Source organism: Erpetoichthys calabaricus, chromosome 10, assembly GCF_900747795.2.
Source record: "Erpetoichthys calabaricus chromosome 10, fErpCal1.3, whole genome shotgun sequence".
In the NCBI taxonomy this organism is placed as follows: Eukaryota; Metazoa; Chordata; class Cladistia; order Polypteriformes; family Polypteridae; genus Erpetoichthys; species Erpetoichthys calabaricus.
Genome location: NC_041403.2, coordinates 170,065,882 through 170,090,984, shown reverse-complemented (window position 1 = coordinate 170,090,984; position 25,103 = coordinate 170,065,882). Strand labels below are relative to the sequence as shown.

The 25,103-nt window shown below is 52.9% G+C and overlaps 1 protein-coding gene across 2 annotated transcripts in view; it reads left to right on the top strand.

Moving 5' to 3' along the window:
- Positions 1 to 25,103, top strand: part of patj (PATJ crumbs cell polarity complex component) — a 115,742-nt gene that overhangs the window by 6,529 nt on the left and 84,110 nt on the right. For both annotated transcript variants that reach the window (XM_028812482.2, XM_051933178.1), the window contains 13 exons: positions 625 to 828; positions 1,021 to 1,160; positions 1,884 to 2,073; positions 7,627 to 7,755; positions 8,076 to 8,294; positions 8,888 to 8,990; positions 10,834 to 10,922; positions 15,871 to 16,009; positions 18,072 to 18,173; positions 18,459 to 18,532; positions 21,123 to 21,179; positions 22,075 to 22,209; positions 24,518 to 24,667. In XM_028812482.2, coding sequence (XP_028668315.1) covers positions 625 to 828; positions 1,021 to 1,160; positions 1,884 to 2,073; positions 7,627 to 7,755; positions 8,076 to 8,294; positions 8,888 to 8,990; positions 10,834 to 10,922; positions 15,871 to 16,009; positions 18,072 to 18,173; positions 18,459 to 18,532; positions 21,123 to 21,179; positions 22,075 to 22,209; positions 24,518 to 24,667 — 1,731 coding nt within the window. The remainder of the gene's footprint in view (positions 1 to 624; positions 829 to 1,020; positions 1,161 to 1,883; positions 2,074 to 7,626; positions 7,756 to 8,075; positions 8,295 to 8,887; positions 8,991 to 10,833; positions 10,923 to 15,870; positions 16,010 to 18,071; positions 18,174 to 18,458; positions 18,533 to 21,122; positions 21,180 to 22,074; positions 22,210 to 24,517; positions 24,668 to 25,103) is intronic.

Below are 25,103 nucleotides of genomic sequence, written 5' to 3'. Positions count from 1 at the left end.
CGGGCTGCGATTCTCACTTCGCATTTCAGATCAGATGGACGCGTTTTTGAGTTTTTGCCCGTATTGAGCCTGGTGTTTGTTTCGAATGTCTCCTCTTCTCCTTAAGTTGGCAGTGACCCGTCTCGGGTAGGACATTCCATGCGTTTACACGCGGCGCAGGTGCCAGTCCTCGTATGGAGCTCTCCTTTGGCGAGACGCTCCGCCCGATGCCAGTGAACCATGTGACCGAGTTGGAGGTCCGCTGTGAAGTCAGAGCTGCAGGTCTTGGCGCTGTGCGTTCGTTCAGCTCAGCCCTGTAACTGCAGTGATTTGGGAATTCCCACCAATCATGCGATGGCTTGAGGTCGTCGAGCGTTTGCATCAATCAGGCGGCTGATCTTAGTGGACGTCTCCTCCATGTTGTGCCTGTGGCTGCGTGTGTCACCCAAAGACCCGCACAGAGTGTGAAGTCCTCCGTTGTGACCCACTCCTTGTGTTGGCACCACACTCCGAGACCAGGAACCCGCCTTCTCTGACTGGGCACACGGGTCATTTTAAGGAGCATCGCCAGCTTACTAAAGTGCGTGCCAGTCGGCCTGAACACTGCGCTTTGGTGACATCCTGCATTGTCTTCTGTCCCCACAGCTGAACCGAATGCCACCGGACGTCAGTCCCGAGTTTGAATTTTCAAAGAAGGGCTCCCTGATCTTCACTTCTACCCAGCGCCCCGTCAGCAGCCAGCATGGGGCAGACGAAGTGCCACCTCTGCTTGTCAACGGCCACGGGCCTACGGACCCTGAGACTGGGAATGTGGAGCAGTTTGAGCGAATCATCACAGGAATGGCCAAGGTGGGTGCTCCCCACCTTTGACATGTCACCGTCACACACTGCTCGAGTCCTGTGTCAGTCGGCATGCAGCTGCCACTGAGCGCCACAGGGCACAGATGAATGGCTCCAGACGGTGTCATGAAACGCGGAGTGGCGAGGGGCTGCTCCTCCATCCCCCAGCCTGTGTGTAACTCTGTCTCTCCTTCACCTTAGGGCCGCCATGTCGAACGCCTTCATCTGCAGAAGCCCGAAGTGGGAGGCCTTGGCTTCAGCGTGGTGGGTCTGAGGAAGGAGTCCGCCGGGGAGCATGGCATCTTCATTAAGCAGGTGCAGCCTGGGAGCATCGCCGACAGGTTGGTGATCTTTCTGGGGCTCGGCGGCGATGATGGACGGCCGGCCTGTGATCCGAGCCGGTGTGCTGCTCTCATTTAAGTTAATGATGATGTGAGGCTAATGAAAGTGGGCTGCTAAGAGCTAATAAATTACGACACGCCATCTGATTGGCTAGCTGGGCATTTTATGAGGTGGCACAAGGCGGTTTTTTTTTTTATTTTAAAATTCATTTCATTTTTATTCTTCCGCCAGCTATGATTTAAATGCTGCCAGCTCAGGCCTTGCTTCACCCTCCTGCCCTCTACTGCTGTTAATCATGGAGGGCCTGAGCGGCACAGTCTGTTTTAAGGGGTGTGTGTGCGTATAGAATTGAACACGCATGCCAGGCCTGCGCCACCAGACGGTAAACCAGCTGACCCCCGTGACTCGCCCTGGTGCCGTCAGGCAGAGCGTACGGGCGTGGCAGGCCAGATGAGAGCCCCGTCTGAAGTGGCATCTTAAGAGGGCATCTGTATAACCTGAAGGGCGTTGAGACGCTGAGATGGACGTTTAAATCAGGAGATGAGATGTGGCTGCTGAAAAGTTCAAAAGGCAAGCGCCACAGAAAGAAGGTCCCATAACCAGTAAAAGAAAAGCTCCCAGAATCCCCTAAAAACCCGCTGGTGGCTGCTCGCTTTATCCTGTCGTGTTCAGGCTGCCATGTTTGTTCTGTCGGCTCATTTGCTGTTCTGAATTGTTCACAGGGATGGACGACTGAAGGAGAACGACCAGATTCTGGCCATCGGTGGCACTCCCCTGGACCAGAACATCTCGCACCAGCAAGCCATCGCTTTGCTCCAGCAGTCCGCTGGATCTGTGGATCTGGTGGTGGCCCGGGGCTCGGACCTGAGGAGTGATGTGCCCGTCGGCCTTCCCCCGATCGTCACCACACCGGTGAGTGCCCAAGTGACAGCTGGGAGGAAATGTGTGGTCCTTGTTACTGGCGTAGGACCGTAATGTGAGGATGGCTGCTTTTAAGGCTCCTGTCGTGATTCGTGTTTGATGACTTGATAGGCGCCTTGTCATGGTGGATAGTTGCTCCCCCAGTTTACTCCTCCATGAGTTTATGTTGGTCGCTGAGCCGACCCTGTCGGTGCCTTTTGTGAGATGGTAGGAGTCTGGGAGTGAGTTAGGAACGTGATGGAGCTCCTCCTCCTCTTCTTCTTTTCTCTCACATGCCCTCCCCTGCTTCACAGAGATCTCACTCTCCTTTTGTAGCGCCTTTCATTTCAGCTCACCCTCACCACTTGCTCTCAGGTAGACATGAAGTATGAAGTCGGCACATCCAGGCCTTTGTGGTGATTTGATGTTCAGGTTTTGACTGTCGTGAAAGTCGCCAGGACATAAAAACGTGAACCAAAGTCCCAGTCGATAGCAGGAAAAAAACGGGCAATCCAACCATACACATCAGTCACATGACCCATCATTATAATAAACGTGGGGAGACATTGTGACCTCGGCCCTGTGGGACGTCCCGAACTGACGGCGTCCTGCGAGGCTCCTCACTTTCGCTTGTTGTCTCTTTTCTGGCATTTCGAGCCCTTGTGCGACTTCTCTTCACCACAGTCGACTTTGTGGGTTGGCGGTCATGGAGAACACCAGTGTTGGCCACGTGTCAGCTGGGCACCATTTGGGGCAGCGTTGTGATTTGGGACTTTTTTTTGTTCCCTTTTGAATTTGTCATTTTTTCCCCGCAGCCACACCTTCCAGTCCTACAGACTCCGATCTTTGGCGTTGCGTTTGCAGTTGGGCGTATCGTCTCCTTTTCAGGTCCCCCTTTGACAGTTGTGGTGACGTACACTTTTTGGTTCTTACTTTCTGACTTGTCCCCTGCACTTTTTCTGTGGGCCCCACCATTTTGGGTGAGCCACGGGGGGTCCTCGGCGTGATGGCTCTGCACTGGAGGGTTTCTCCGAGTCTCCAAATGATTTTTGCCGGGTTCTCGTTCCACCTGGTTAATGAAGTCTGATTTGATTTTGGCGTCGATTGTTGTTTTGTTCTTTTGTTTAGATTTTGGTGAAAGGTTCGTTGGGCTTTTTATAGCCGACCTCTGCTGACCTTTCCCATTCCATCTTTTGAAAGCGGTGCTCCGCTGCTGGAGCGTTGCTAAGTGTTCTGAGACCAGAAAATCCCAAGAGACGATCGAGCAACCAAAACCCCAACTGACCCTCATAACAGTCGTGGCCAGCGGGGATTTAGAGCAGCGACCGTCCACCGCCGCGAGTTTGGGTGAGATCTTCAGAATTTTCAGTTTTGAGATCAGTGCCACCATCTTCTATAGGTGGGCAGCAGTGACCTCCCACTGTATGTTGTGTGCAACTGTGGACAACAAAACGGTGCAAACCTCGTGAGATAACGATCAACATTATGGACAACGGCAAAGAGGAGAGGTGAGCAAAACACGGCAACAACGAAACCTGGCAGTGCCAACCCTGAGCCCATCAAGTCATTCCCAATATCCCAGAGTTCATTTCTGTAACAGATGGCGTCGAGTTTCAGCCTCGGCTAACTTAAACAAACGCACGCCCCGGGGGAGACCCGCCCTGCGGGGTTTCACTCATTAAGGGGTCAGAGGCTGCAGCTTGATGGGACATTTTGGTTTTTTTGGTAATGTGCTTTTTCTTCTGGGCCAGGGCCATCCTGTGATGTCGTGTGCCAGCCGCGCCCGCATTGATTTCTCCACCTGGCGCTCGCTCCAAAGTCCACAGCCACTGCTGATTGGCGGACGGCTCCTTTGTTTGTTTTTTTCTTTATAAAGTTTTTCTCGTTCGTTCTTCTGTATGCGTTGAATATTCATGTGCAGAGAAGGCAACATGTGTGCTACACATTTTGGGCAGGCCGACTCTCCCTGGGCCCCCCAAAGCTGCGCCTCGGATGTGGAAACGCAACCCGTAGGAGGCCATGGAATTCTCGGCCTTTCTGCTGAGTGCCGAGTGCAGCGGTGTCGGGTCCCATTCTGGGGGTCTGGGGTCCGTCATCAACGGGTCCTCGTCGTTTGATTAGCTGGGCTTCTCTCATCCTGCATTTCAGACACGAGCAGCAGGCCAGCGAGGCTTATGGTCCAAAGGCATTGAGACCTTTGAGTTTCTGCCAACTCTTCTTCATCCTCTCTGCTCTAACGAGGGCACTTCATGAGCCCTCGGGGGGGCCTGTGGTTTACCTTGTGGTTGTGCCCGTGGAGAGTCGCCTCCGCCGCCGGGGTTTTCAGTTTTGCGTTTGGCTTCAGAGCCAACTGTGGAGATGCCACCTTCAGGTCTGGCGACTTTTTCTGGGTTAAGGCAGCCAAGTGCTTTCTAATTGGCGCTGCTTACCCGGCCCCCCTGGAGGTTGTGTGTTCAGATCAGCCGGCCTGCGCCGGGTGCTTCCTGTCGGGTACTTCTTAGGGTACCATAATTGGTCCTCATCAGGACTCGGTCTGCCGGGGATTCTCTTCGCTTATGTGAGACCCCCGTATCACGATGTTCTTCATCTCCCTTGAGGTCTGTTGGTGGCCTTCATAGTCTGATTGCACTTCCTCTCTATGGCTTCCTCGAGTTACTCGAACTCCGGGTCACTTTCTGTCGACCTTACGGGGGGCACACTGTGGTCTCTCCTTCCAGATTGTGGACTTGCTGGCTCCGTCGTTTCAAGCACTGCATGTTAGAAGGGTCCACACATCTCTGGCGAGCACGCCTCACGATGGCGACTATTTAAGGGCGGTCATTTCTTTCAGTGCTGTTTTCAGCTCCCTGCGGTGGATTGGCACCCCGCCCGGGATTGGTTCCCTGCCTTGTGCCCTGTGTTGGCTGGGATTGGCTCCAGCAGACCCCCGTGACCCTGTGTTCGGATTCAGCGGGTTGGAAAATGAATGGATGGATGTTTTCAGCTCCTTGGTGCCCACCATCGAGGGCCCTTCATAACATTTCCACCCTTTTTTTTTTCTGTTTATTAAGAATTTCACAAACAAATCGCATCCCTTTTCTGCACAGTCGCCTTCGTTTGTGATGTCATTTCCCCAGTCACATGATGCTCTCGGTCCCGACCAATCACGACTCTGCCCACCTATGAAAGTGCAGAAACTTCTGGAGTGTCCCTCGTTTGTTTGCTCTCGGTCGGCCAATCAGCACACACGAGAGAGCGGCAAGCAGGTGGGTGAATACGTGAGGCGCGCCACCTCGTCTTCAGCCGCTCGTAACACGCGTCCTTGGGTTCTTTCCGTTTCGCTTCCATCGTATGCGCCGACTTCATCTGGCAACTTCCCGTCTTCAAGTCTTTAGTGCGAGTTTTCTGACGCAAGTCCTCTGGGGGTTTTTTTGGTTTTCCTAAAATTCATTTAGTTCTTGTAAGCCAGAGGTTTAGCAGCCCTCCTCTCCCTTTTGGAGTGTTGATATGTTTCTGGAGGTTTTCAGCTTCCTCCCGTTATGGGCCTGTTGGGCAGGCTGCTTGAGTTTTGGGGTGAGGCCTCATTGGAGGTGTAGCCTCATCCTACTGGGACGTCTCCTACGAGCCACCTTCACGTGTGTGTGTGTGTGTGGTGGTTTGTGGTTTTTTATTTTTCTGCATAGATTCAGTTTTTTAAAGTTTGATTTATTTTGACAAAGTCTCATTTTGCTCCCATTTTTCTCTATGCAGTGCGACTGTCCCATCGTTGGCGTCACACGAGTTAGCGGTTTAAGTATGGCCGCGTTACCCGTACCCATCGTGGAGTGACAGCGAGCTGCTGCGTCCCAATTCATTGGCCTCCATTCTCGTTTTGTCCTCGCGTTTCGTTTCCTTTTCCCTTCGGCCCTCCTGCCGTGGACTTTCCTTCCATTTTTTGGTTCCCGTCCTCGTCTCCTGGTAATCCTCCACCCAGCAAAGGACAAAAAAAAAAGTGTAAAGGTAATGTCCACGCTGAAAGGGAAAGAAGGTCAAAGACCCAACGTTTGGGCTGTGAAGCCTTCACCAGGTGGGCACCTGAACAGTAACAGGTGAGATACATCAGGGGGCACAAAGCCGGGCAGAAGAAGGAGCAAAGGTGAGCGACGCGGCCATCTGAGAAGGTGAAGAGTCAGGCAGCCATCAAGACCCCCAGTAACTTGTTGAGGCTGAGATTGAGCCAAGCTGCCTCTGGTGGTCTTTGAAGTCCTGTGAAAGAACACGGATGGAGAGCTCCATCCACGGACGTCAGGTGATGTACAGCAGGCTTGGTGAGGGCTTTCATCTTAACAGCTCATATGTGCCCCCTGAAGTGCCCTACTTGGCGTCACCCGTCTAGGTGGCTGGACACATCCCACCACAAACGTCGTCCATCAGATGTTTAGACTGGCAGGAGGCCACTGAATTACAAGGGGACTGCTGGTGACATAGCTGCCTACGCAGCAAGGGACACGGTGGCTCCCGTTGGGGGGGTGAAGGTGAAGGACCAGTCAGCAAACTGGGGAAATGTCATCTGTATGACCTGTGGGAGGAGAGCTGGAGGGTTGGCCTGGAATGGGATGACCAGCAGGTCTCATTCTTGGGCTCCTCATAGACTGAGGACCACTCATGGCTTGACGGAAGTATCCTGTCCACAGTATAAGATGAAGAAACTCCTCATTCTGAGGGCTTCATCGCAGAGGTCAACCTCATCACTGCAGTCTGAGAAGCCGTGAAAGACGTTGAGAGCTTCAAGAATGCCAGGGATGGAAGGAGCAGCAAAGGAGGAAGCCGTGGGAGTCGGTGGGCTTGCAGTGGGCCAGGAGAGCTGACGGAAAGACTTCTGTCTGAAATGGTTGAGTTGTGGTGGACACGTCCACCATAAACCCGATAGATGGATGAGAGATGATAAACTCGTGAAGGAATTCCTGCAGCTGGCTCTGGAGCGGGTGATGGTGCCAACACAATGGAGCAAAGCCGAGGGAGGAAGAAGAGAACGGCTCTCCTGTCCATCTGAGGAAGATGGTGGCCTGGCGAGGTCCCATTCTAGTGGCCACTGTGGTGCTGCTGACCTGGTGAAGAAAAGCAAATGAGAAGGGAGGATGAGGGGCTTCATGGGAGGGTTGTGGACTGGACGTCCGCTGAAAGGCCACCTGAGGGGGGTGATTAAACACAATAGACGTGCCCGTTCAGTCTGTGGCCCATGTTTCCTAAATCTCCTGGCCCTGATATATCAGATGATCGAGGAGTTAAGTTCTCCTGCTTTGGACGTTTTTGAATTCTTGGAATCATTAAGCCGATTGGGATGTTGATTAGCCGGCTGTTTTGTTTCTGTTTTTTTAAAACTGGTCACCTGCCCCTTTTGCCCAGCGTCCCTCCAGTGCCTCTCTGGCTTCAGGGCAGTGCCATCTTAAGTGTGGCGCCAGTCCTCCTTATGTGCCTCCTGCTTTGTTCCATTCTGCCCCCACCACTAAGAATTCCCAGCTGTGGCAGGACCGTTTGACTGCCCCTCTAAGGGTCCCAGCTGACTGTCCAAGCCTTCATCTTGACGCCATTTTTTTTGTCTGCCAGGTCCAGTGGAGGCACGTGGAAGAGATCGAGTTGGTAAATGATGGCTCAGGACTGGGATTTGGCATCGTAGGTGGCAAGGCGGCAGGAGTCGTGGTGAGGACTGTCATCCCGGGGAGTGTGGCCGATAAGGTGAGGCGTCTGTGTGACAAATGTCCTCAGTTTCTTTATTTGATTTTAAGGGCTGGCATTCATTGAGGTGCCCCCGCCAGACCCTCCATTTTTGATTGGTGCGGATCAGAGCCACAGCAGGTGTCACGTGACCTCTGTACCCAGGATGCATCCTCAGGCTCTGACACCCGTTGGTTGCTTTAACTGGCACAGCATTGCTGCTCTTTAACTTGTGTGGGGTGGCACCATTCCCGTGGTGTTGTATTGCACTGGCAGGTGGGCTACTCTGGTGGTCTTCTTTGTCCTGGGTTTGCCGCCTTAGCTCTTGAATGTCTTTGCAGGATGGCAGGCTGAAAACTGGAGATCACATCCTCCAGATTGGGGGCACAGACGTGCACGGGTTGGCCACCGACCAAGTGGTTCAAGTTCTCCAGAGTTGTGGTAACCAAGTGAAGTTAGTTGTTGCCCGCGATCCGGTGGGCCCTGCTGTTCCCAGGCTGCCTGCTCTGCCAGCTTCACCAGTCTCTACTTTGCCACCCTTGCCCAGAGATGGGGCGCCAGTAAGTTTTGCTTGTCTCCTAATGATTCCATGTCTTATGTGTCTGTTAAGAGTGGCATCAGTCCACATTCCTCCAATTTGAAAATCTGATATGCCCACTACTGTATGTGCTCAGCAGGCGGGGGGCACACAGTGTTGATCTGCCCAGTGCCCTTGGCAGAGGGCACTAATCAATTAAAGTAACAGTTGAGGCACATGTGAACTCTCAGGGATGGGCAAACCTGGGCATGGTTCTCTGAAAGTGGGCACACTCCCCCTCACCACTGGGTGGCGTTTGTCAGTTTTACTGTCTGCCTCTCTGTGCCCACATTTCAGAATATTTCTGGGCTCGGGTTTACCAATCTGTGTCCATCATAGTTGGCATGATATTCTCCAAAACGCACCAGGTGCCTATGAATCAATCTGACCCCGGTCGGATGGCATCCTGGCACACTCTTAGCTGCTATACAGCCCATGACGAATGGCATTTAGATGTCTACCTTGGCGAAAGGTCCAAGACCCCCCCACACATGAACACGTCCAAGGCAAAGGTCAATACAAATGGGTGGACGGGCATCTGCCCGCTCTCATGCTTGTCCCCTCTCCTCACTGCAGCTGAACCTCGATGGGTACGATGTGTACGACGTGATGCTGCACAAGAAGGAGGGCCAGAGCCTGGGAGTCACCATCGTGGGATATGTGGGCACTGCCACAGGAGGTGAGGCCAAACCGGGGGTCTGGGTGGGCCTGGGGGTCGGGCTCAAGTGGTGTCTGATGGTGTAGCGGTGACCGCCAGGTTGACTGCCTCTTAGCGGCAGACCACCCTAAGACCTTCTCTCCACGTTTTATCAAATCAAAGTTGAGACTCCAAATGTGTGCAGAAATCGTCGGGGGTCTCTTTGTATGTCTTTGTGTACCTGAGTGGCACAAACTGGGGTCTTAACTTCAAAGTTTTATTTGCCACTCTAAACCCTTTTTTTTGCAATTCAAACGAGGAAGAAAATGAAAAGCCAGTAAGAAAATTTAAATTCCGAAAACTGAAATGTCAACAATTTTTCTGGACCCCCCACCCCAGTGCAGCGCTTGGTGGACCCCCTCAGTCTTTCTTGATCTTTCTACTCCCATAACATTTGTCTGTTGCAAAATCACTCCGGCTGTGCTGGGCCAGCTGGGCGGTGGACGGTAATTCGGTGGTCTCGCCACAGATGGGTTAAAGTCGTGGATTTAGGGGGCCACATCGGGACATCTGATTGGTTCATTTGAAGCCCGTCCATCATGGCGGCAGCTGATGATCTTCACCCCAGCTGATGTTTTCTTGCAGAGGGCAGCAGACTCGCCCCCATCTTCGTCTGGTGTGGTGGTCCGCTGACCAGACTGCCACGGAGAGGATGGCGTCACCTGACTGACGTGCCATGTTAGAGTTCTGGAGCCCCGTTGGGTGACGATGGCGTATTATTGTTAACGTCCTCATTTGTTTGTTTCTCGTAGAGAGTCTAATGGTGTCATTTGGGTTTGAAGTCCGCGTCATTTTAATAACGTTAATTATGTTTACTCAAAGCCGTCAAGTCCACGTGCCTCCCTTCGTGATGTCGATGGCACAGTGACGGCTTCTGAACGAACGCGTCGGCGTGTGGAGTCGCCTTTTTGTTTCCGTTGCGTTTTCCCCCTTTATCTTGGCACTCGGCCGTCTCCTGTCATTCTGGTCACAACTTGTGCCTCTCCGATGACATTTTGTCTCTTGGCCAGTTTGACTCTCGAGTTCCTGCGTGTGCTCACCATGGTGGCCCTGTGTGACGTCATTTGGGGGCGCCGTGTGGTGGTCCCCGTCTGGTGCCTTTTCACCAGTGCTGTCTTCGACTTTGATGCCCAGCCCCCTTACAAAGCCCACTCACCTTTGGCTGGCGTTGATCTCCCCGTCCACCGCCGGTTGGTGTCAAGCGGGTGGGCGCAACGTCTGCCATCTTCAATTGGACCTTTCTCTGACCCGGGAAGAGGAATGGAGGTGGTCCTTGTGTGCCCTCCTTCCAGTGCCCCAGTGCAGAATTAAAATGGTGACCCTCATGGTATTGGCGTTCTTGACACCAGTTAGGAAGGGGACAGAGCAGGATGTGACACGGAAAAGAGTGACTGGCACCCAAGGTGAATTCTTTACTTTTTAGTGTCTCTGAAGAGCTTCCAGGTGGGAGCAGCACAACTCGGGTAAGTCCTGGCGTGTGCCCGTGTGGATGGAGCCCCTTTAAAAGGCGCCGCTCCCCGTGTGTGTGTGTGTGTGTGTGTGTGTCTGCACAAATGTAATTGGCGTGCTAAGAGTGTTTGGCGCCACTCTGGCCCCCTATAATGAAGTGTAAATTGCATGTTTCACATCTTGTGGAATTTTCAGTGTAATTAAAAAGCTCTTGTTTGAGAAATTCATTAAGAGTCTAATTAGGCGCTGATGACTTCTTGTTTTTCGTGATCCGTGTGCCAGTTCGGCCTGATTTGCGTTCTCCTCGCCCACTTCGGCCCCCTCGGCCGCCTGACTCATCCCCTGCTGTCCCTAACGCTTCTTTCCTCTTCCGCAGGCTCATCTGGGATTTTCGTTAAGAACGTCATCCCTGGCAGTGCCGCCGAACAGAGCGGCCGGATTCGGGCACAGGACCGGATCATCGCGGTGAGTACGGGGGTCCTTCTGGGTCATCGGCGGCCACTTGGGGTGCGTCTTAGACCAGCAGAACACGGATGACGTTTGAAAATGTGGTTTCCGTTGTGAAGGTTCTCTGCCCACACTGCCATTTTTCGGGTCGTCTTCCGAGTGGTTGTCACCCAAATCATGTGACTCTTTCCTATTCAGTGTGCCCAGTTTGCTCGTTTTTGGAACAAACGCCGAATAAATCAAAACGTCAAAAGAACGAAGAAAACGAAAGGCTTGCGGTAAACGGCCGACTGAAAGGCTACTATGGAGTACGCAACTGGCAAAGACGTGAAAGAATATTGGGATGAGCTGGCACCGTGGAGAGTAAAGAGGAGATCCAAACGGGCATCGACACGACAATATGGAGCGTGGCGTCTTCACGATGATCCACCACTCCCAAATGTGTGGAGAGCCTTCAAAGAGGATCATCTTCAGTGTGTGGAGAAAACCAAAGTGAGGAAGAAGAAGAAGCAGAAGTGTCACGAATGGATGTGAGTTTGTGTCCCCTAACAGGCAGACGTGTCAAAGGCCACAATGAGACGCAATAATAGAGGGAGGAGGGTCTGGTAGAAGACACGAGTGCCACAGGGCAGAAGTGAAGACCGAGGATGGGCTGGGGGGCTGCCGGCAGGGACGATGGATTCATCTGGATGAGTAGATGGGTGACTTTAGTGGCCGTACTGACAGGCGTTTGGAGGAGTTGGTGACTCTGCCGTGTCCGCTTACCAAGCCCCCCACCACTGATGCCACCAGTCAGGAGGTTTGCCATTGTTCTGCTTCCCACCTTGGAGCTCTTTAGAGTAGACAGGTGGTGATGTGGACCACCTTGGATCTTTCTGAAGTCAGCACTGACCTCCATTGTTTTATGGACATTCAGGGAGAGGTGGCGGCGCTGGCACCGTGCAGTCAGGTCTTCACCTTCTTCCTGTTGCCACTGGCAAGGTGAGCAGATCGGCGATGTCGGTGACGAGCATAGAGGAGTCCATTGTGTCGAAACGCACCGAGGCACCAGGCTGGAGGGCACAACAACGGTGGGTGCGGAGTCCACAGCTCTACTCGATGAACTGCCTCCCCCTTTGGACGTTTTTGGCTGGAGTTTGGGGCATCGCTGCGCCAAGGGGCGCCATCCGTCTCCCCTGAGAATTTCTTTCCAGCGGCGCTGAACCGCACCGAGACGTGCTGCGGGCGCATTTTTCCGCTTCAGATCCTGGAGATTTGTGCGCTTTCTCCAGTTCCAGACGGCCGAGTGTTTTCACTGACCGTGCAGCAGAAGTCGACGCAGAGAAGGCTCTCGGGCTCGGGTCTCTAAATTATTAAATAAACAGAAAGTCCTCTTAATGAGGGTCAATTTGAAATGTAAACCAGGCGGCTGGTGTCCTGGCGTAAATTATACCTTCAGCGTTTTCATTTTATTTCATTATTTTTTCCCCCCTGCCTCTGGAATGCAGTTGAAAGCGAAGCTGGAAAGCGCGGCCCGGGCAGCGGCAGATGTTTCTCGTTCTTGTCAGGGCTCCCCTCGGGGAAGCTGCTGGGACAGAGCCGCAGATTGCGCCCGGCGATTCGATGAACGTCTGCTCCGATCAAAGCCTCCTGGCCGCTGACGGCCGCCCCTCGGGGCGGTGGGGGACCCACGGCTGCCCATCCACCCAGTGTGTAAGGGGCGGCTCCGGGCACCAGGGTTCAAATCTCTGCCCAGTCCTAGAAATGAATGTGACGTTCTAGGAACGGGCTGCCACCCCGGGACTGGGGGGGTCTGTTAAAGAGTTTGCTCCCCGTTTCTGTCTGTCGTGAGTCCCGTCCGGGAGCTTCGGGTCAGGGAGCGCCATCTTGTGGCTGCTCGGCCCAAAAGTGACTTCTGTCTGACTGGGCGGATCCTCGGAGCTCGATAAAGAAGACCCCTCTGTGCCCAGCGGGTTACTGCATACCTTGCTATGGCCGACAGGTGACACTGTTCTGAATTGGTATTGGGGGGACGTGCTGGACGTGGTTGACATAGCGTGGTTAGCGTGCTGCCCCCCTCGACCACCCAGGTAAGGCGTATGCTAGGTGGCCAGAGGACTCCATGCGATGGCTGAGCCAAAGACCTTTGGACATTGTGGGTTGGATTCCTGGCCCTGGGACAGTAGAGCGGCTCTTGGGGTGCTCATGTGACATGAGCCTCCATTTTGTCTGACGTTTGTATCCCCCGTACTTCTGAAAGCCCCCTTGGCGTTGCGGTGTGGATGGCTGAAGGTGTTTATTACGAGGCCCACTCCTGACTGGCTCGTCCTGCTCATTGCGTCATCTTCTCTGCCCGCCATTCACTTGAGTCACTCTCGGTGATGGTGGCACGTCACATCACGTCAGTGTAAACTAAGCTATCTTTGCTTTTTTTGTCTTGCTGTTCTCCGTGTGTTAACATGAATGTCCAGCATGGAGGACACTTCTTCCTCTTCCTCTTCCGACTGCACGGCCGGTGTAGCCGAGTCGGTTTTCGGTTGGACTTTCGTAAAAAGACGTGGAGACGCTGTTGTGGGCGGAGGTCGTTTTCATTTAAAAAGGCTTTGAAAAGAGCTGAGGGTGGTCCCTAAGCTGCAGCCTTGGGGGGTCCCGTCCCCTTTCATTCAGCATGAAGAAGACCAGGAAGATAATTAGCAGAGTTTAAAAGCAAAAGCTCATTAAAGGACAATACCGTATAGAAGGAATCAGAAATCTGTTCAGTGACATAAAATGCAACGAAATCAACCACCAAGATACCACCGCAGATGGCACCCCACACTGTGATGCCCACCAGAGGCCCTTCGCCAGGTGTCCACTGAGCATGTGCACGACTCTTCACTCACTCCCAGGGAGATGTTCTGCCCTTCAAGGCAGCAAGTGAATGCGGAGACTGGCATAAAACTAACGCGAAGGATCAAGACGAGGGGCAAAATGGGGGCAAAAAAGGGTCTGTGGTCAGCGAATCGCGCATGAGGATGACGCCCCCCGCCCAGCGCGTCCATGTTTTGCGTCTCTCTTGTTCCTTTTGTGTCGCCGTGTGTCGCTCTTTGTGTTTGATTTTGTGTGTGTGTGTGTACGCTGCCTGCATTCTGTTTATGTGGGTGGTGCCACCTGCCAATCACTGCCCTGTAAACCTGCAGGGTCTCCCACACAAACATGTCTGTGAGTTTACTCCGATTTATTGTGAATTCTGTTCATTCTCGGACCTTTTTCACATCGCATTGCCTTCGTGTGGCCCTTTTGTCTTTGTGCTTGATGGACCCCCATTTATGCTTGAACCTTAAATCTTTTATTTGGTGCTTAATGCTAGCCGGGGTTTAATGGTGAGATCCCCCTCTAGTGGGCATTATTGGAAGTGCTTTGAGACCATTGATTGCATTGTTAGCATCAGGGTCACGACCTCGGTGACTCCGCCTCTGATAAAAGCAGAGGTGTCTTACCAGCAGGACGTGAAAACCACGATGGCCATCGAAACCACAATGGTGGCAGAAACGACACAAAATAAACTGCAAACGGCCAAAGCACGCAAACCGTGAAGCCCAAACGGAAAGCACAGAACCCTAAAAATGAAAAAAGTCCTACTTCATAACACCAAGGTCGGCACACTTCAGGCCCGACGGTGGGCATGTGTGCCAGTGGGACACATGGGTGCTTCACGGCGACACGTCTATATTCCACGTGTGACCGGAAGTGCAGCCAAGCAAAGGGCATCTGAGGTGCTGCGTTAACAAAGTCAAAGTTGACCTGACTGGTTTGATCTCTTGAGGGAGCTCACCCTTGGCTGCCATTCATCTTCTCATTGCCTCTTCACTGACCTAAGCGAGCCGAGCGGCCACTTTGCCAGCAGGAGATGAGCCTGATTGGGGCCACCAAGCGGGCACTGGATGATAGATAGGCCTGTCCAGGCCATCGCACATGAAGGTTAATGCCCTTCTGTGGGTGCGTCGAGGCCTTTGTGTCCAGTGCCATCATGGAGCACTTCTCTTATGGTTAGAGAAAGTGGACGAGGCCTCCAAGAAGAAGGCCACAAAACTAGACCAGGACCTTCACTGCTCTGCCCAGCAGAGCCTCGCCCCAAAGCCGCCAGTCCTCTAACTGCTACCTGCAGGCTGCGGCCTACCCAGGCCTAAAGATGGGGAGCTTCCTTTAAAAGTTCATGAATGAGGTCAAGTCCCAGAATTCACTTCACATCAAATGGAAGAGAAAATAAAAGACAACCTCTGGCTGGTATGCAAAAGTGCAACGTCGAATGTTCATAACAACAAGACAATGGAGTATTAACAATGGAGCACAAGAGCAGAACATACAGTCCTCCAAAAAGGCAACGTGGGGCAGCTGGTCCAGGAACACAACCCAGTGAGAAGAATCCAAAGGCAGAAGCAAATCAGTTCAGTGACCAGAAAATCGGCGCAGGGCACTCCAGTCCGAGGTCCGCACTCGTCTGCTGGGTCACCTTTCTGACCGGGACAGCGGAGATATCTGGGTGGACCCATTTTAGGGTTCCAGCTACAAAGGACACAGACGTAGGACTGGGTTACCAGGTCCTTAAAAGATGGACAGCACAAGAGGGGCGCTGTCAAGAGCGATTGAAGCCGTGGAAGGGAGGTCCCCCTCTGGGTCTATACCCACCCACTCCCGTTATCCTCCAAGATTTCTGAACGTTAAAGAGCAGGTGTGAATACCGTGATGGATCGATGAAAAACGTGGTAATGAGGTGGAGCGGGTGAACAATGACCCAAAATACCGCAAGTAACTCTCCAGACCCGATGACGGTCTGCTGCCCCGGCCTCCCCTTACAGAGTCCCGCTTGTCTCCGTATTTAAGGAGGGCCTCCATATCCCAGGTGGGGTCTGTGGCGCCTCCCCCAGGGGTGAGTTGTAACCGTCCACGGAGGGTCCGCCTCATCGCTGCCATCTCACTCTGTCGCTTTCCCCAATGTGTTCTGCAGGTGGACGGTGTGAACATGCAGGGCTTCATGAACCATGAGGTGGTAGATGTGTTGAAGAGGACCAGCCAGACAGTCGTCCTGACTTTGGCACGGAAGAAGACTGCAGACCCTGTCCTGGTGGAGAGGTCCCTGGACAAAGGTAAAGCTGGTTTTGTATCTTCTCGTGATGCCGTCGGTGCCATCGTGCTTTAGCCTCTTCGTAGACCTCGGTAAGCTGAAGGCCTCGCCACCCCCAGGCAGCCTAGACCCAAACTCACAATGTAGGCTTCAGGCCTGCACAGGCCCAATAGTGAAAACGCTGGCCTGGGAAAACCTAAAGAAAATCCTTTTAATATTTATTGGGAATTCAGACGTCATACTGAGGAGAGCACAGGCAGGTGGAACCTCAAAGGTTTGTGGACAAGGCCAGAGCAGAAGGCAGACATCGAGAGCTGAGGAGCCAAACAATGAAACGAAATGAAATGTTGACGCAGCCATTGGACGGGGTGCTCCTTCAGTGGCACAGGGGGCGGGGCCTGCAGTGTCGGGACACCAGGAACAAAAAACTAACGGCATCCATAAACGCAAAGGAGTGGACAGATGGGAAGAGCTTTCTTATCCCGGGGTGGGCGGCTCAAGACCCTTATGGTCTCCAGTGTTTATGTGTTTTTGTGCTCCTTCTTCTTGTGATTCTCCAGAACGGTCACAGACCTGCCATTTGGGTTTGGAGTTCAAGGAATCGGAGGTCCCTTCCTGGATCTTTTCTGAACTTCCGCCACGGCATTTTGTTTTTTCTGCGGTGACTGCTATTCTAATCGCGTCGAGGTGTTGGGGATTCCCAGGGACAGTGGCGTCAAACCAGCGATAGTCTGAAGCTCCAGGCCGTGAATCCTGAGCGCCTGCCTCTCTCGACTCTCCACTCGTTCTTTCACTTTGTAATTCGGTTTTCTTTTGGCTCTTTTTCCGATTCCTGGTTTTGCCCTTGGCCCATATTTGCTGGTCAGTTTTGTTATGTGATGTTCACCGTGAGAAGTTCGTTCCCTTAGGACTTGTTCTTCTAAGCGGACGTATCCTGGTGGTTGGATTTTCTGAGCAGGGACCATCGGCGTAGGCTGTTCCTGATCGCAGTGATTATTTATTACGTTTGGGCACCGCCACGGCGTCATTCCTGTTACGTTGTGCTGCTCCTGCTTGCTAAGGAACACGTGGTCTCAGGTGGCATCGTGCCATCTTTTGAATGCTAGCGCGATGGTTCATTCATATTCTTGTCTTAGACGAATGGACTTTGAGGGAATTCCTCTCTCCAGTTTCTAGTTTGTGAACGTCGGACGTTTATTTTGTGACTAACAATTCGGCTTTGGTTTCGTCGTCTTGGTCTCCACGATGTCTTTCTGGTTTTGACTACGGTCCATCTCCTCGTCCTCTTCCGGCCATCGGGCACAATCATTTTCATTTTTTTTTGACCTTTGTCTGTTATTAGGCAGAGCAAACGACAGCAACCCCTCAAACACCTGCCAGAATTACCAACATGGACGACCAGTGCTGTGAGTCGTGTGTGCGGGTACAAGAGCAGGCACAGTGAGGAGCCCTGCGGGTGTTTCTGGGTAATTTGTGGCCTGAAAGTCCTTGAAGCTTGGGCAGCGTTGTTCACGATGGCCGTCGGTTTTGTCTTCATTCCCTACCACTGCCAGCAGAGCCAGAGGGCGTCCCATAACTGAGTCGTCATCTTCTTCTTCTTGTTCACCTTCTTGTTGTTTTTGCTTGTCTTCATCTCCTTGTTCTTCGTCATCGTTGTAGTCTTCTTCTTCTTCCTGTTCTTGTTCATCGTATTGCTACTGTTCTTCTTGTCTTCGTCTCCTTGTTCTTCTTCTTCTTCCTCTTCTTGCTCATCGTCTTCTTCTTCTTACTTCGCTTGTTGCTCTGGCGGTTAGAAACGCAGCCTAACATTCGAACACTAGGAAAGCGTTTACCAAAGCAAGGTGCTGTAAGGTTGTAGGAGTCGGTCAGGTAGGGTGGACACGAGTCATCGGCACAGACCTTTTGTCTGTCACAAGCTGCAGGGAGCCCCTGTGTTACCATAGTAACACTACAACTAATGGCTACAAAACGGTGGCACCCATGAGGAAGGAAGATGGTTTCTGACCCCATTTTGCCATCTTTAAAACGTGCCCTGCGTTTGAGTTCTCCAGACTTGATAACGTCGAGTTTCTTTCTCCCACCAGTTCAGAAGCAACCAGTGCAGACCACCATGGAGGTCCGAGCGGAGATTGCCATGGAGATGGTGGACAATGCAGTCAATGAGATGAAGCAGCGCTTGGCACAAGGTGGGCTTGTTGTTTTGAATAGGGTGGTCCCGGTCGGGATGAGCTAAAATTGGCGTCTGAAATGTCCCTGGCACTGTGACAGGAGCTGAGGTGGCATTGAAGGTGTTGACTTCATGCCAGCACAGACACGAGTGTGAGAGCAGCTGTGAGCGTCAACACGGCGTGTGAAGGTGTGTGTGAGGCCGAAGCCCACCATAAAGTGCCCGCCTGTGTCCTCGCCCTTGGAATTCTAGTGTTTTCAGTCGGCCACTTCATCATTTCCCTTTTTGTTTTTTTTGGGAGCAGAACGCCGAGGGAATTCAACGGAGGACTTGGAGACCAAGTGGAAGGACATCCTGGGCGCGGGTTATGACGTCATGGTGAGGTTTGCCCCTAATTTTGGTCTTTTGATTTTTGCTCCGCTTCTCCCTATCACACTTAATGAAGAATCAAACTCTGCTTGAATCCTAAAGGTGGGTATCTTGGTGTGTTTGCTGCGCCCCGTTGAGAGTTGGAGGGCAACTAAAAAAACGACTCCCAAGAATAACGGCGCCTTCTGTCCTCAAGTCAAAAAGGCACCAAAATAAAAATGTAGGGTGGACTCTCGGCCCCGAGCTCCTCAGAAAGGCTTGTGGCCGCACACACACACACGGACCACCCACCCGTAGGAAGCCCCGGCATTCACCTTTGATTTATTTTAGAGTTTCATATTAATTGTAAATGCATTATAGCGGCTCACCTGGACCACCACACACACCACGAGCAGCAGGGATGATGGGCCGGGGGCCCGGAGTTGGCACCAACTGTATGTGGTGACCCCTTTATTACGTCTTCTCTGGACGTATGGAATCTCAGGCTTGGTCAGAAGCCCACAGTTGGTTTGTGCCCGTTTTGGTTTCCCTCTTAGTGCCCCTACATTCGAGCCTTTTACCGTTTCCTTGGTAACAGCTCCCAGAATTCCCTGCAGTGTCCTCGTCTGAGATGTCGGTGGCTTTAAGCTCGTCCGAGTTGGGCAGCTGATCCCTCGTTTCTTTGCTCTTCTTGCTGACTCTGTGTTTTGACCCCTTTGCCCGTTCTCTCACTACAAGTCATTCATTGTCACTTCTGAGTCCGTAGACCACCAGGGTGGTCAGCTGAGTGAAGACAGAAGGCCCACACGGTCAGAGAGAAGGAGAAAAGCAAGTGGCCCATCACAGTCTGGGCAGAACTTGGTGCCCGCCTCAGGCCGAAGGGCATTCCAGTGTAGTCAGGCGCCATGTTCAAGCCTTTCTAGGGTCATTATTGCCCCGCATGCACAGTACAGTAAAGCCGCCTCTGGCTCCGTGATTACTGAGAAGAACCTTGAAATGGCTTTGGAGAGACCAGTGGTGACCTGTGGAAACTGACGTTTGACCACTTTGGTTTGGGACCTTTGCTTCCCCCCCGAACAGGCGGGCATCTCCTGGTCAAGTTTGTGACCTGCCATTTTTTTCTCCACTGGTAGAGCAGCTTTGTGACTTCATCACAGTCGATGCCAGTCTCTCTTTCTCTGGTGGCTGTGGCTCATTGCCGGGCATGTGACATGGAAATCCCATTGCCATGCTGTGCCCAGTTAAGGTGGCTGAGGGGGCTGGTGCGCACCCACTCTGAAAAATCCAATGACTAAATGTAAGAAGAAAATAAATCTGTGAAAGCTGAAAGGCCACAATCCAAAATGGCAAAACCCTAAAGGGGACAAAATTGAAAAAGCCAAAAGTGAAGGAGCCAAAGATCGAGGCGGGACGGTCAAAGGGGGAGAAACAGAAAGGAGCAAAAACGAGTGCACTGGGCATGGGTGGCTTTATGTGGCACGGGGCACTGATTGTTCCGTAGTGCTCCGTTATTTAATGGCTTCCAGGCGAGCAGTCGTGGGTTACCGAGTGGTGACGTTGGACACGTTGACAATAAGAGTGTCACTGAGGACCCTGCCCTGCTGACGTGTCAAACCGCGTTATTCTTTCACTCTCTCTCTTTTTATTTTCCGTTGAATGCTTGCCTGACAAACGTGCCCGCAGATTATTTGGGGTAGAAAGATGGAAGGTTCTGAGGTCAGGTGGGTCCCCCTCCGTTAGTGTGGTGCTGGAGACTGGCGATGTGACGTGTGATGGTCAGCACAGGGCAGCAAGGAGACCCCCATCGCAGTGCTGAGACACTAGAGGGCGACGTAACTGGGGGTCCGGGCCAGAGAGTGATGATGGGTGACATGGTGCTTAGCATCGGACTGTGCAGAGTGCTGAGACACTAGAGGGCGATGTGCTCGGGGGGGTACCGTCAGTGGTGCCCAATGGGGGTGGTCTCTGTAAACCGTTACTCAACGGAGGGAAGACAATGAAACAATTAAAATTAAGAACAATAAAACTGCTAGACAGCAAAACGACACAAATAAAAGCGAGAAAGCCGCCAAACCCTGAACTCCTTGAGTCGATGGCGGCCATCAACTGCCCTATCAGTCGATACGTCAAGCCAGGCCCACCGGCCCCCTCGAGACCACCTCTGCTTCACCCGCCCCACAGAGCACAAGTATTTTACTTTTTCTTCTCCTTTCTATTTTGATGTTTCATCGCACAACATCCGCCATCTTGAGGCATCGAGTAGAGCTGAAGCAGCTCCGTGGATGAGAAAAGCAGAGCCAAACTGGCAGAGTGTGGTGTGAAATGGGACCTTCAGACGAACGCGCGCCACACATTATGTGGCTGAACCACAAGAAGCGAGAGGTGGCGAGCGAGACGCACTGAAACGAGCGCCCACTCCGACCAGTCCGTCCGCTGCCAGCTCCAGTGTGCCAGCCTGGCTGTGGCTCTGATGACCTCCTGGCCCTTTGTGGTAAATCCATACATGGCCAGGCCAAAGCCATGTGGTGCCAGCCGAGGTGCCAGGTGTAATGGTATGGTATATTGTTATGTTTGCATGAAATGTCTAAAATTAAAAGTGCTTCTGTTGAACTTTCGGCAGGTCGTTAAACTCGACTCGATGATGACGGACGATGCTGAGCTCCAGAAATATTCCAAGGTAGGTTGGACAGGAGATGAGTGGCCCACGGACATTTGTTCTGTCATTGCATCCCCCCTTTCATGGGCTGGGACCCCCCCCAAACCAGACTGCCTCCAGCCTTCTGCCCACAATTGCTGGAGTAACTGCTGCTCACCCCAACCCAGAAATCAATCGAGTGACAAAAATCAAATCACAAAAGGGGGGATAAAGAGTGTGGGACCACCTTGAACGGAGGAGCCCAGTGGAGCTCCTTCTTCCAGGTCCTCAGCCTTTGACCCCCCTCCCCTCCTTGTCTCAGCCTCTCCCAGGATTCCCTCTGCTTGGTCCTGGTGGGCTCGTATGAATGCCCTTAAAAATTCACGAGTGGGTATTATTTACAGAAACGCGGAAGGGCGGGCAGTGTGGCCTGGCGGTGGTAAAGTTCAAGGGCACGGGGTCAGTGCCCACCTCTGACCTGCTGAGTGACCCTGAGCAAGACACCAAGTTAAGTGGAGGTCACAGTGACGTCGCCTTCAGGCCACACTGGTCAGGTTTGATGGTCGCCACGTTTGTCCTCTGGGGCTCCGACTACATGCTGTGTTGCCCCACCAGTGCCCACCATGGGAGAAGCCCCTTGAGCAGGAGAAAGGCGCTTTTCAAATGGACTGTAGCTTTGTTATTATTATATTGTCCCACATGTCCCTTGTGTGTCAACTTGAAAGCAGCCAGGATGAGCATAAAGCCCCCAGTCCAGACCTGCTCGTCCAGTAGGCGCACAAACCAAGCACAGGGACCTTCACCTGACCTGCCGCGGGACCCCTGACTGAGCGCAGGGCTGCGCCTTCAGAGGTGTAGAGGTGGTCACCTTTGACAATAATGGTAGCCCACCTCAACTGTGTATAACGGCTCTTTTTTCTGTTCCCCCCCAATTCAGCTGCTGCCCATTCATACGCTGCGTCTCGGAGTGGAGCTGGACTCCTTCAATGGCCGTCACTACATCTCCTCTGTGGCGTCGGAGGGACCCATCGCCACTCATGGACTTCTGAAGCCTGAAGATGAGCTTTTAGAGGTAACAATCATCTGGCGTGGCCTGTCGGTGACAGGGCTCTACCCACAATGCACCTCTGTGGCGATGTGCAAAACGATGAACGAGTCGAATGTGTAGGCCTCAGCGGGCCCAGTCAGCCTTGACCCTAACTCAAGATGCAGGCTTGTGGCCCGCACCCGTCCAATAGCAGGCCGTAAAAGTTAGAATTTACAAGAAAGAAAGGAGAGAGGAAAGCCTAAAAAAGAAACCCCGGCCCACAGCACAAACTAGAGCAGTGCTCTAAATAACGAAACTAGTCGAGTCGAGCAGTCGATCTAAAAGAAATGATTTGTGCGCCAAACAAAGTCCCGAACGCCAAAGCAGTCAAAGTCCACACAGAGTCGCCCGCTCCGTTTTAATAATCTTAGTCTTCAGTGTTACTTCAGGTGTCATGTATTGGATTTGCTGTCTTGTGTTTTATGGGTGATACCCTAAGAGGCGGGGCCCCCTTGGCATCACTGCTGCTGGCACCGCCCCCTGCCTTTATATTCTGGTGGGCAAGTTGCCCCCAGCAGAGGTTTGTTGGACTTTATGGGGTGAGGATCTCTTGATTTTTCTGGACTTTCGCTCTTGGATTGCGGACTTGGACCGGTTTGCTTGGCATTGTCTTTTTAGACAAATCCTTTTTTTTTTTTGTTCTGTTTTTAATTAAGTCCTGTCACACACCGTCCTGGCTCTGATGAGGTAAGCAGTTGCACCCTGGGACAAGAGGAAGAGGTGATGCTAACAATGCCATCTCCCTTCTCCTCCTCTGCTGCCAGGAACAGACACCCAGAGAGGGATGCCTAATCCCGCTCTGATGCCCAGTGAAGGCTCCGCCCATTCTGTTACCAGCCGGCCCACTCCCATTGGATGGCGGCAGATGTCAGGCTGACACTCGAGACGGGCAGAGGGCTCCAGACTTCATGAGGGGCAGCTTTGAGCCGTCCGTGTCTGTCGTTTGTATTTTTAAAGTGGTCAGCAGGCTGGCACCCCAAACGTTTTTGGCTGTCGGCCCTGATCTGCTTTCCTGGCCACACTACACTCCTTCATGTTAAAGATTCTCCGTTGTTCTTGTCATCCTGTGCCCTGAAGGGGGGCAGGACTGTTGGCAGCTTGTGTGTTCAGTTTGGGGTCAGGCCGCCTGGTTCGTGGCTCTTAGGGCCTTTTGCCATTTTTGTGTCACCAAGTCACAACACATGCAGGTACAGTGGTGACAGCCAGCTCCTATAGTCCTGTGGGGGTGAAGCAGGCTGGAGGAGGGCGGGGCACTTTCTCAGCTGCTGTGTGTCAGGAGGCCCTGACCCCCCCGGCCCAGCAAATCAAGAGCAGAGTGACATCTTCATGTAGATCTCAAAAGAGGGGGCGCTGTGACGTGATTAATAAACCGCGTGAGACGCACACACTCGCTCCGCGAGGACAAAAATATGAATACGGGACCCTTACACCAGAGACGGGGGAGGAGAACTGAACAGAGAAGGGTCCGCAGCAGTTTATAGTTTCAGGATGTGGGGGACCCCGAGGCAGTGCTTAGTATGAACAAAATCAAAAAATGTGTGCGTTCCTCTGTGTGTGTCCCTGTGTCCCTCTGTGTCCCTGTGTCTGTGTCCCTCTCTGTTTGTGTCCCTCTGTGTGTGTGTGTGTGTATCCCTGTGCGTGCGTGTCTGTCCCTCTGTGTGTGTGTGTGTGTCCCTCTGTGTGTGTGTGTGTGTGTGTGTCCCTCTGTGTGTCCCTCTGTGTGTCCCTCTCTGTGTCCCTCTCTGTGTCCCTGTGTGTGTCGATGTCGTATCGTAATGAAAGACATTAAAGGTTCAGGATGACAGCCCCACATCACTGAAGTTGAACAGATGGCAGAATCAAACTAATCAGCACCCGCGGGCGTGGTGACGCTGCCCAACAGACGCTCCTGTGCCCTTCAGGGTCCACCTAGGGGAGGCGGGGCTTGGAGGAGGAAGTGGGAGTGTCTTCAGGGGTCCTCTGGTCATGCTGAGCTGTGGATTAAGAAGCCGAGTCCACTTGTCTCTCCAGACTTGAATACCACGGCAGCACTGGCATTTGCACCAGGTGCAGTGCCACGTCTGACTCACGGGCCATTTCCACATAACTGAACAACACACATCTCTCTGGTGGCTCAGGAAGTGACATTCAGGATCCCTTTAAATCCTTTTTTTGTTCCCCACCTGATGTCGCCCTCGTGTGCTCCAAGATGGCCGACTTTGCTGGTGGTAGCTGAGCCCCGGGTGGTTGCAGGTTCGGTGCCCCAGGAGCCTCGGCCAGTGGCTGACGCGTCTCCCTTTCTTTCCTTTCTCAGGTCAATGGCGTCCAGCTGTATGGGAAGACGCGCCGAGAGGCCGTGTCCTTCTTGAAGGAAGTCCCTCCCCCGTTTACGTTGGTGTGCGCGCGGCGCTTCGGTGGAGATGACGCAGGATCGGCGATGGACGAGCCGGGCTGTGTGGTGGAGGTAGGACCGCCGTTTGTGACACGACTGGTTAAAAACGCTGGCAAATGGCTGACGGATCGTCTCTCTCGCCTTGAGCACGGAGAGCTGACCTGAAGTGCGGTGAACGCTTGGCGGTCGTTCACCTTCAGCCAGGCCACTTGATGGTAACATCGACAGGTGAGGGCGCTGGGCCGGCGGGCATTTCACCCAGGAGTCTCTGAATGGCAGTTGAGATGGCTGCTTTTAGTGACCAGTGAAGGAAGGCTTGATGATTGATTGACTGATTGAGAGCACAGCCCCACTTGATGATGTCAGACTGGCTTTAAAGATGAAAGGTCACTTACCTTCAACCAATCACTACTGGGAGGAGCAGACCCCGCCCCCCCAAAGAGGACATGTAGCAACCTTCAGAACGGGGGGGCGCTCAGGCTGTTTGACTGCAGCGGCCATCATCGTC